The sequence below is a fragment of the Engystomops pustulosus genome, chromosome 3 (genome assembly GCF_040894005.1).
Source record: "Engystomops pustulosus chromosome 3, aEngPut4.maternal, whole genome shotgun sequence".
Lineage (NCBI taxonomy): Eukaryota > Metazoa > Chordata > Amphibia > Anura > Leptodactylidae > Engystomops > Engystomops pustulosus.
In genome coordinates, this window is record NC_092413.1 from 155,743,259 (window position 1) to 155,755,754 (window position 12,496).

At 37.7% G+C, this 12,496-nt stretch overlaps 1 protein-coding gene across 1 annotated transcript in view; it reads left to right on the forward strand.

The window, feature by feature from the left end:
• Positions 1-3,593: 3,593 nt before the first annotated feature.
• LOC140122164 (T-kininogen 1-like) overlaps positions 3,594-12,496 on the forward strand; it is a 31,377-nt gene continuing 22,474 nt past the window's right edge. Inside the window, exons 1-4 of the mRNA XM_072142702.1 lie at positions 3,594-3,881; positions 6,416-6,523; positions 8,015-8,099; positions 9,052-9,233. Coding sequence (XP_071998803.1) covers positions 3,696-3,881; positions 6,416-6,523; positions 8,015-8,099; positions 9,052-9,233 — 561 coding nt within the window. The 5' untranslated portion in view covers positions 3,594-3,695. The remainder of the gene's footprint in view (positions 3,882-6,415; positions 6,524-8,014; positions 8,100-9,051; positions 9,234-12,496) is intronic.

Consider the following 12,496-nt stretch of genomic DNA (forward strand, 5'->3'; position numbering starts at 1 on the left):
CCCCTAGTATAAAATAATTATGGCCCCAAATAATATATATAGCATCCCCCCCCAGTATAAAATAATTATGGCCCCAAATAATACATATAGCATCCCCCCCCCCCTAGTATAAAATAATTATGGCCCCAAATAAAACATATAGCACCCCCCCTAGTATAAAATAATTATGGCCCCATATGATATCTATAGCGTCCCCCCCTCCCCCAGTATTAAATGTTTTCTAGCCCTATATAGTACCCCCCTCCCAGTATAACATGAAACCTCCCCACATTTAATTAAAGTACATGAAAAATAATAAAATCCTACTCACCTGCAGGCAGCTGCTCCCTCGGCGCGGCTCCGGTCTTCACGCGGCTCTCCTGTGAGCCGCGGCTTCACACAGTGACACAGGCGCATGACGTCATGACACCTGTGTCACTGCTTAGGACGGAGCGCGCAGCTGCCGGAAAGGCGCTGCGTCGCTCCGCATATAATGGACGCCCGAATCGCCCACTTTAGAGCGGCGAATTTCGCCGCCCTTTACAGGGACCCGCATTCTGCCGCCTGAGGCGAGATTTTCATCTCGCCTCATGGCAGATGCGGCCCTGCGACTGGGTAATACAAATATGAAATTTTTAATGCTACCCCACCCCCAAATCCTATCACCAAGAATACCCTTTTTTGTTGTTGAATATTTTCTGTGGAATCCAATTAAGACAGATACTTAGTGGGTAAAACCACAATCTTGATCAAGCTCGCCCTATCTGCCTTTAAGAAGGGCATTTTTTTCCACCAATTTACCATTTTTTAATCTTCTTGAGCAGTGGGGAAGTGTTTAATTTTTCATCTTACATCCTTGCAAATTGATCTTTGCAAGGATGTAAGTACTGTTGATTTTTCCCAGTTTATTAACAGCCCCAAAAACCTGCCAAATTCTTCTACCACCTGTATTACTTTGGGAATAGTCACCTCCGTATCTTGCAGTGTAAACAGAATGCTGTCAGCATACAGGGATATCTTATCCCACTCCTCGCCACTCCCAAAACCAAGAATCTTATTGATTTCTATCATCTTGATAGCAAGAGGCTCAATAAAGAGTGAAAAGAGAAACGGGGAGAGGGAACATCCCTGACACGTGCCCCTGGTCAGTGCGAAAAGAGATGAGCTACTTCCCCCCACTCTGACCCTCGCCTTTGGTGACTGATACATTGCCCTAACCCCCTCAATTAACCCAAATCAAAATATTTGTAAGACCACCCATAGGAAGTGCCACTCCACCCTGTCGAAGGCCTTAACGGCATCCCCATTCCCCATCTGAATATCCATAAAGATGCAATGTAAGTTATAGTTAGTGCCCCTACGGGGTATAAACCCTCTTCTGGTCGGGGTGAACAAGCGAGGCAATGACTGTCTTTAACCTGTTTGCCATAATCTTTGTGCATATTTTCACATCCTTATTTAATAACCATATCAGTCTATACAAGCCTACATCTTTTAGATCCTTATCTTTTTTGGAATTAATACTATAACTGCCTCGTCCATAGAATGTGGAATTTATCCTACTTTCTGTCACTCACTTAGCACCCCAAACAGAAGGGTCCCAAGAACTTCAGAAGACTCCCTATAAAGTCTATATAGGAAACCATCTGTACCCGGACTAGATTTGTATGTGGTCCTAATCACCTTCATCACCTCCTCCAAAATCAATGAGACCTCCAGGCTTCCCTCGCCTCCTACCAAACTATTTGTCTTTTTGTTGGGTTCTTCTCCAAGTCACTTAATTTTTTCTCCATATCTATATTTAGGGACCTTTCCTTAAAATCTTTCTTTTTATAATCGATTTTATCCCTTAAAATTTCTCTAAGATAGGCCTTTAGAGTATCCCAAACTAATAGTACCTCAAAAAATCAGTTTTCATCCCCAGTATTGATACCCTAAAGGATATTTCTTCTTTATTCTGCTAAAAAAAATACTAACACAAAGAATGCTGTGCAAGGCAAGAACCATTGGAAAATGCTCAGAGATATTAATCGGCTCATATTTCATCTTTTTTACCAAGTCCAATGCATTGTTATTTACTAAACACAGATCTATCCTGGTGAAACTTTGTGAGGTTTGACTGAAACAAGAGAAAGAATTTTCTATATTGATATAAGCAACTCCACACATCATAAAATCCAACCTCCAGAAGAAATTCACTAAACATGGAGTACCACTGCTCAAGGGATTCCTACCACATCTCATACAGATCCTATCTTTCCTTGTAAAATAGCAATAAAATCCTCCATTATGAAGACAGGGCGTAAGTCCCTTCTTTCAATAAATTACAACAACTGACATAAAACAAAAAAGAGAATGGAAGGGGTATGTATACAAATGCTAAAATGATGACCTGACCCCTCCAGGACCCATTAAAAAAATAAATGCCCAGTTTATCAATTTTGGATTTAAAAATCTTTAAAACAATACCAAGATGAAATAAACCGTAAACCCTCTAGAGTATGAGGAGGGGTTTTGTTTTTTTTCCAACCAGTACTATGTTTCAGGTATAAGATGGGTCTCTACTAGGCAAACTATAGCTGGTAAATGCGTTTCATGTTAAGTCATACAGCATTTTGTTCGGTCTTCCAGTCCTCTAACATTCCACGTAATTATGTGTAGATCCATTTAAAAAAAAACACCCCCTTTTCTCGCCAATAAAATATTAATAACGATCTTTCTTTAGACATGTTGACCTTTACATAAACTGGTTAATCCTAAATGTAAAAAGGATGAAAGAGAATGAACTTTACCAAATGTTAGTATTACAGGAAACAGTGCACAGTGCACAATGTTAGCAAAAGATTTCTTAGAACACATATTGCCCTTTACATAGACCATTTGTTAGTTAAACTGGCAAAAAGGAGAACTATTTTTTTCTCCTTTGCACAAAAACACCTTGCAAAATTAACAAGAATATTCTCTTGCACACATATCGCCACTGAGTAAAGAGAAATAAATAGTTTCTGTAGAAGGGGAAAAATAAACACACTGCGCAATGTAATATTAGCAAAGGTTGTTTGAATACGCTCAAATCAACCTCTTCAGCAACCGTTAGATAGTTAGTAAATTAGTTGAGCGGCCATTCCTTCAGGTTTTGCAAAGTTCCATAAAAGAAAGTAGAGTTAGTAAAGGATTAATCTGTCATAGCCGTGGAGGCTGCAGCTAGTTTAGGTAAGGGAGCTGGCTGGGGTGGAGAGCCTGGAGACCTGGAGGTGGAGGGACCAGACACGACGTGCTTATGTGCTCACCTCAAGTTGCCCGGCACAAACCAATGTGGTATAATCTAAGGCATGTTTTTTTTTTTCTTTTTTGCATTTTTAGTGGATTTAGATGTTTTCCACTATAAAACAAATATTTTGTACACATGCACATTTTATGGAGTAAACATGTTTTTTTTATATAGATTCATACTTTTAGAACCGGAACCAGCAGCATATGACTGAAACCTGTCTGAACTAATCTTAGCTCTTAATGGAGACAACAACAATGGTGCAAAGGTTTTCAACTATATACACAGTGCATATTGGGTAATGTTTATAATCAAAGTTCAGCAACCTTTTTCTGAAACGGCAGAATTTTTACTTTTACATCCCCCTCTTTTGCATAGACTTCATATTCCCATAATCGTCTGATTAATACCCAATAATCACAGAACTGAAGAAATAGTGACCGCAATGAGGCTCCTGACCATTCTGCTATTCATGTCACATTACCTCCTAGGTTCTGCCACACTTATTGATGCCGACTGTAATGATCAAAATGTTTTCAGTGCAGTAGATGAGGCTCTGAGGTCCTTCAATAATGCCAAGGAAGATGGGAATCAGTTCATTCTTTACAGAATTACAGATGCCAAACAAAAGGTTGGTAAAGGAAAACTAGGCCTAACTTTTGTATTTTAAGTGGAACACTTTCAAACACTAATCATTATGCTGAGACTATACTAAAAAGATTATATTATGACATCTTGCTGTTCATTGTCTTCTATAAGTGTAAAGACAAAATGTATGTTTTATTAATGCAGCATGTAAAGACAAAACCAACTTACTTAACATCTCATTGATACAATGTACTAGGTCTTAGCCTAAATACTTTATGGTAATCTCTGGTTTTAGATTTAACATCCTTTGTATGCCTTTTAATACACCCTGGTAGTTTGACTTATATTTTTTGTGCTGCCAGATATCTGGGAAAGGTGATGCATATTTAACATGGAATGTGGGTGTTAGATTTAGGGGCTGCCAATATATATACTTATGTATGTGTGTATACATATATGCATATATATATATATATATATATATATATATATATATATATATATAGCAAATGATGAAAAAGGCAGCACAAAAAGATATAGTGAAAAAACGGTGGTTTTAATCCATAGAAGACAACGTTTCGGCTCGTATACACGTGAGCCTTTCTCAAGACTTCTATGGATTAAAACCACCGTTTTTTCACTATATCTTTTTGTGCTGCCTTTTTCATCATTTGCTATGTGGAGGGTCCTTCCCCTCTATATAGATAGATAGATAAATAGGTAGTGTATATATATGCTGTATATACTGTATGTATGTATGTGTGTATATATATATATATATATATATATATATATATATATAATCCTGTATGTGTGTTTTTATATATGGTGTGTATGTGTATGCTGTATATACTGTATTTATGTGTGCATATGCTGTATATGCTGTATGTTTGTGTTTATATGCTGTATATACTGTATGTATGTGTGTATGCTGTATATACTGTATGTATGTGTATATGCTGTTTGTACTGAATGTATGTGAATGTATGCGTTTGCTGTATGTGTGTATATGCTATATGTGTGTTGTGAGTAAATTCTGTATGTAATGTATGTAAATGCAGTATGTGTGTATATGGTGTGTATATACTGTATGTATAAGTGAATATATATATATATACTATATGTATATAATGTGTATGTACTATTCTGTACGTGTTCAAATTTGATGTGCATATATTGTATGAGTTTGTATATACTCAATGTATTAGTGTATAAATGTATATATGAGTACATAAATGTGTATGTATACATGTATGTATGTGGGTGCGAGTATAGAAAAGTGAATGTATGAGTGTAGAGCTTTATATGTGTGTGTATATATGTCTGCACAAATCTGCATATATCTTTTAAAGGGGAAGGGGGGTCCCATGCAGAAATCTGCTATGGGGCCCAGCCACTCCTAGTAACGCCCCTGCTCTCCGGGTTACAAGAGAGGGACATTGTCCTTGCTATGTCAATTGGCCTTAGCTGCCCCCAACAATTATACCACCCCTTCCTTCTTCTTAAGTGGGAAAAAGATCTTGGGCCCTTAAGGCTTTTCACATTAAGCATCAATTTCTTATTAATGTCAGGAAACTAACTATAAGATATTAACTTAATGGTACAGAGCTCCATACTTGCTTCACAAATGTTCTCCGAGGTCTCCCCCTCTGTACTGGCAATGCAGTTCTGAGGATTTTGGGATTGCCCAAGATTGCAACAATTCTGGGAAGGAGTTGGGAACTGGGTCAAAGTCTTAACCAGCCAAAGTTTGACCAGCAAACCTACCTACCCTACCCCTCTACACCATTTGGATATGACATTGCCATGCCCTTGTTTAAAAAAAAAATCTCTAACCATGGGCATAACTACCACCATAGCAGCAATAGCAGCTGCCACACTAAACTGCAGCTGCAGCTTCTAGTTTTGATTCCCACCTAGAGAGAGGGGCCCCCATAACAAAATTATGCCCCTGTCTCTAACTTGCCACATGCTAAATGCAGCTTTCACATGTATTCCGATTTAATGAAATTCCAAACACATTGGGGGTTATTTATCATTAGGCAGGCTCCTTGTGTTCTATGTCTGCCTTTGTAACTTCATTGCCCTTCAGATTTATTAAATTGATGTTGGCCCTTTAATAAATTTTTTTTTATTAAAAAAAAATAATCACAAAATAATTGCAAGAAGAGTAAAATAATTGCAGCAGCACATACACCAGGCTGGGTATGGGAATGAACTTTTTTTGGAATGATTTTTTTTTGTGATTTTTTTTTTTAAATTGCAAGTCATAAATAAGGCTTTACACAGCATTGCACTAACAGTGGTTCTATGTTCAAGCCACTATTTCGTGGGAAGGGGGAGAGGGGCTTTAAGAAAAGCATTACCAGCAATCACAGATGTATCTCACGCAATGGTTTTAGTCAGATCAGTTCTTAAGATTCTCCTTAAGCTTATGAGTGTGAGCTATTAGTATATAAGAATCCTCTTTTTTCTATGGGTGCAGTATAGACAAAACATTGTAGCAGCTCATTTGTATGAAAATCAGAAATAAAAGTGTTACTATTTTTATACTTGGCATTTCCTTTTTTCATTCAGTATGAAGAAGATGGTCACATTCACAATTTTGTTGAGTATGAAACACATGAAAGTTCCTGTGAGGTGAAGAGTGGAAAATCATGGCAGGAATGTCCATCAACCTATGTTGTAAGATTTTAACATCTATAATCAGTGATGTTATCGAATATAACATTGAAACAAATAAAAACTAACATACAAATATAAACAAGAAGGCACCAAAACTATTCCAACAGATGTCAGTGTAAGGGAAATGAAGACCTCAATACATCCTAAGATATAGCTTAACATCGTCTTCTTACAGTGCTGGAGGGCTTGACTTTATCACAAGAATCGTGAATTAGAGAATTATCAAGAGATTTTAGGGCAAGTTTTCCAACCCAGTGTAAAAAAAAAACTTGGTTTCAGTTAAACATCATGGGTCCTCCAGCAAGACAATGGGGGATATTTATCAAGCTGCCAAGGAGTAAGAATGTGCTTAGTTGCACATGGCAACCAATTACAGCTCAGCTTTCATTTTACCAGTGCGCATAAAAATGTTAAAGGGGAACTGTAATTGGTTGCCATCGGCAACTAAGCACATTCTCACTCCTTGGCAGCTTGATAAATCTCCCCCATTGTCTTGCTGGAGGACCCATGATGTTTAACTGAAACCAAGTTTTTTTACACTTGCCCTAAAATCTCTTAATAATTCTCTGATTCATGAATCCTGGGATAAAGTCAAGCCCTCCAGTACTAAATGCAGCAAAGCTTCCCCATTGCATTATGGATCCTCCGCCATGCTTATGTTAATCCTTAAGGTTTCATTGCATTGCCAAAAAGTTATACATTTTTTTTCATTTGTCCACAGAAAATATTTGCTTAAAGATTGAGGTTTTCAAGGTTCTCTTTGGCAAATATTAGTTGTTACTATTTAGGTTTATTTAGCAATGGTTTCTTCTTCTATGGTATTTGTTGAAATCATGATCCAAGATAGTTCCAGGTCGGTCTTCAGGTCTTTGGATGTCTGAGGTGGTGTTTTTTCCATTATTTGCACCAATATTAAAAGACATCTCTTGTCAATTTTCCTCTTTCCCCCATGTCCAAGAAGGGTCTTGATGGTTCTATGATTGGCAAATGTCTCCATTACATTGCTCATTGTTGTAACTGGGATACCAAGGTCTTTGGAAATGGTCTTATAACCTTTGGAAGTCTTGTGTTTGCTAATAATAGCAGCTGTTATGTCATCAGACCGCTCCTTTGTCTTCGCCTTTGTGACAAAGGAACAAAGGAACATTTAAAAGAATTGATTTAAGAATTACCACAGGCGAATCAAAAAGTGTTTCTATAGTAATTTAATGTAAAAGGTGCTAATACCAGTATGACAGCAAGCTCTTGTCTCATAAGAAAACCTATATGAATATTTCCCTGTCTAGTATTTGCTCTTTTATGAATGCACGATTGATCTATACGAAAAAACTGTTTTACTTGATTAATTATTTTCAGGAGATATTCCACATTATATACGTTATGGATGCCAATAATGATGAGCAGGACTGTAGTTAAGACCAGCACACAATGAGCCAGTCTTGATAAATTCCCGCTTTGTATATTTGAAAATAAACACGTTTTATTTTTTAGCATCAAGCCAAGTGTTCTGCTCATGTTCTCTTCAAAGAGCTGGAATTCCAAAGTGTGGAGTCACAAAACTGCAGCCTTCCAGAAGGTACAAAATTAAGTCCTAAAATTAATTTACTAAAGTGAATACCAATAAATACTACTCAATAAAAATTAAAAAAAAACCTTCAGGTACTCAACTGTACTACACTTCATCTTGATCCCGATCTTCTTTATTCTTGGCATGCCGGGATCACCTGAAAAAAAGTGGAAGCAGTGAACGGAGTGTAAGGACACATCCTACTTACCCTACTGACAATGGAAATGGTACCACCCATTTTTAAGTTGTTCATATAATTTCCAAGTTGCAGTTGCAGGTAGTCCCTGCTTGCGGATGGACAGTCTGGTCATGTGGTGCTGGCCAAAAGCTATATTAATTGAGGAAAGGATTGGAGGGATATCTAAAATGTTATTATAGTATACAACAGGCTATTGGGTGACTGTTTCCAGTACTGTGCCTAGAACTAAACAGGGCAGCATACAGTATACAGGCGGTCCCCTACTTAAGAACACCCGAGTTACAAACGGACCACTGGATGTTGGTAATTCAATGTACTTTAGCCTAGGCTACTATAAACAGTTATAACAGTTATCAAAGGTGTCTGCAATTAAGCGTTATTGCTAATCATGGTTCTTATGACACCCAACATTTTTAAAATCCAATTGTCACAGAGACCAAAAACATTTTTGACTGGAGTTACAATTATAAACTATACAGTTGCGACTTACATACAAATTCAACTTAAGAACAAACCGATCGTGTACGTAACCCGGGAACTGCCTGTTGTGGCAGCAGTATAGTGTATTTTTATTTTTTTTATTTTCTGTTTTTCCATGAACCAGATCAAGGTACTGGGATTTGCACCCAAGTACAACACAAATTTATATAGTGCTGCTATGTTTATTTAAAAAATAAATATACATATATACAGTATATATATTATTAGTGTAATTATTAAGTTATTATTAACTGATCAGTTATTTAAAATTATTTTGTTCAGCTATAGCGTGGCCTCCTCCGGTGACAGTGGTCCATCACCAGTGCCTTGGATGTCCCCAACCCATAGATAAAGAAAATAAGGAATTGCTGTGCTTTGTTGATTCAACTATAGAGCAAGTGAACACAGATGCAAATCATTCATACTACTTTGATTTGGAGTCCATAGTGAATGCGACACGACAGGTTTGTACAGTACATGTTAAGGAAACTTATTTACCAGTTGGTATAGACTATGACCATGGAGGTTTATGATGGCAATAGAGTATAAATTTGGGATGGGTAAAAAGGCATATTTGGGAGCCTTTGGACACATATTGGAAGGACAGTGGCGTAACTTGAAGCTGATGGGCCCCAGTGCAAAGTCTGTGCCAGGCCCCTGACTATAATGTATGGTTTATAGTACTAACCTTCTCCTATAAGAAAAGTGACACCTTAAAAGGGTTTGCCCATAAAAGAAAATTCGCACATTTTACACAATACACAATACAGATAATTTTCAACCCCTTTCGTTACAAATCTACTTAGTTTTATTGAAGTTTAAGCTCCTACCACTCAGTGATGGTCAGTGTAAAATTTCAGAGTGTGGGCGGGGACTCTCTAAGCAAACACCTCATGTTTCCTCTGTGCTATAAGCTGCTGTGTGCTGACAATGTGCTTAGATTATCAGGGTCCAGGTTTATATATACTTTCATTTAGCTTCTGAACATTCGTCTAGTATCTGACACATAGAAAGAGAGACGAGACAGGTCGGAGTTGATGAGATCCATGTGATGCATATTACACATGACACTTTTTCAGCTTTCAGCGTGAGCTTGTGCTGGAATGCAAGGGTGGAGGCTAGAGGCAGAGAGGAGAAAGAAGCTCAGCGCAACGTTAGACATATAAACAAAATGTCTGCCGACCCTAAACTCAGAAGATCCAGGGGCGGGTATACGGGCAACCATAATTGAGTACACCACTGATGAAGGATAAGATAAAAGCAAGAAAAGTTGGGGAAAGTTGAGTTAAACAGGACTAAGACGTCATTTTTGTGATGCTGTCATGAGTCCATCATGACAGCACAATGTGAATTTGCGGTCTTAATTTTTGAAGAGACATGGACACAGGGAGATTAAATGCCCTCATACCACGACTCACAAATGTTTTTCAATTTACTACAGATCTATTCATTATTGTAACTACATATGTGTAATATCTATAAAACTACAAACAATAGGATAATCAATGTGGACTATTTTCAGGATGTCCCTCATCACAGCACAAAATGACCAGCACTAAATAGGTACTAAATTAGGCTCAAGAGATGGTCAAGCCCTGGAGTCTGCAGAGATTAATGAAGGTACAATTAAGGAAAAAGCAGAAGCTCTTCATCGTAATCCTTTGAATCAGGTGTTCTCTTTATTCATCAGAAATATGTGCAACGTTTTGACGCTCAGTCTTTGTCAAACATTGTTACAACAGAGTGCTGCTTCCTTTTCCTCAATTGTATCTTACGAGACCCATGAAACTGGGATCTTTCTTCTGCGGGCACCCACCACAATGTTAGAAGGCCAAGATTGGACAAATTTCTCAAACTTTGTTTTTCTGGGATTAAAGAAGGGCTATCACATACATTTTTATTAGATTTTGTAGATTTTAGTGAGAGTAACCATTTCTCACTACTGGTTGTATTTGTGATTTATTTGTGTTCTGGGCTTCAGCTCTGTTACACTACCAGCGCTATGACTCTTAAAATGATGTCTTAAAATAGTTGGCCACTTTAACTCATGTTTTTGCCCGTGAGAGATCACATGACCCTCCATCTATGGCCATTTTATGGACAGGAATGTCTGGCTGATGAGGTAAAACACAGGAGGTTTCACTTCTACATAAAAAGAAAGCAATGAAGAACTTTTAATAGATATAAACTGGTAAAATACCTAATATCCTGCCCCCCACACTTACACACACATTACAAAAAACATGAGGTAAAGTGGCCAACCCCGTTAAGTGTGGACAGGAGGTCTTTAATCATTTCTATTATGCCAATATTAACCCCTTAACGACCAGGCCCTTTTTTGTTTCTGCATTTCCATTTTTTACTCCCCACCTCCACAAATTCCAAAGGCAGTGAAATTGGTAAAAAAATGCATTTGCGCCATCTTGTGGGCTTAGTTTTTACGGCTATCACTGTGCGCCGCAAATAACATTTCTACTTTATTCTTCGGGTCTGTGCGATTACTGGGATAACAAATTTATATAGGTTTTACGAAGTTTTCATACATTTACGATAATTAAAACCTGTACAAAAAAAAACTATTCTTCATTTTGCCATGTTCTGGCGCAAGTAAGTTTTTGTAACTTTTTCATTCCTCTGTGTACAGAGCTGTAGATGGTGTCATTTTTTGTGACTTTTGATGACATTTTCAATGCTAGCATTTTGAGAATGGTGTGGCCTTTTGATCACTTTTTATTTTTTAAAATTTATATTTATATCAGTTCTAGGTAAAGGTGATTTGAATTTTTAGTTTTTTTGCAAACTTTTTTTACATTTTTTTTACTACTTTAACCTAGAATGTCTAATTGATCCTACCATGTACTGCCATACTACAGATTTTCCACACCATCTATTAAAATATGCCTTTGTGTGACCTGAGGCTTTCATAGCAACAGATTGCGCCCCCCCCCCCCCCCTACACACACACACGTCTTCACAGGGGGCAGCAATTAAATCCAATATGGCAAACAAATTTTAAAAAGAAAAAAAAATCCAATATGGCGTGCAGGATTTAAATACCTCTGGCAGCTTTGCCTGGGGCATTTACAGGGTTAATACCCACGATCAGTGTCAGCACCAACCAGGGGTGTTACCAGTGGGTGTTTGCTGCAATATGCAGCAAACACCCATTTTGTATGGAAAGGGCTCAGCCCATGAGCCCTATCCATACACCCGCAGCTGAAGTGTGGTGTACAAATACGTCACACGTCGGTAAGGGGTTAAAGCCCTGATAGGATCAGGCTTGAAGTGGCCATCAAGTGAATAGGTGTATTGGCCCTGAGTCTTCTTCTGCTACAGGGGCTACTCTGCTCTGGGTGCTAATGATAGAAGTATGCACTGTTATCAGGACCCAGAACATAGCGGTGCAGATAAGAACATGAAGTGTGGTATACAGAGCAGAAGAGAAGTCATGAAAAGTATTAACATTTTTCATTTTTGTATCTTTTTGATTCGGGGTCTCCATTATTATCTTTTACTTGGCTCCATGTCTGGTCCTAGGGCTGCATTATTATTGTCTGCACTGTGGTCTCTATTTTTCTTTTTGTTTTAATGCTGGCAACTCATATTTTTTAGCATGTATCTAAAGAGAATAACATTACATACCATGCAGAAACATAACATTTTTATGTTAAAGGAGTAAAAAGGGAGTAAATTGCTTCCAGATTGCAAGATAGATCATTACTCATGA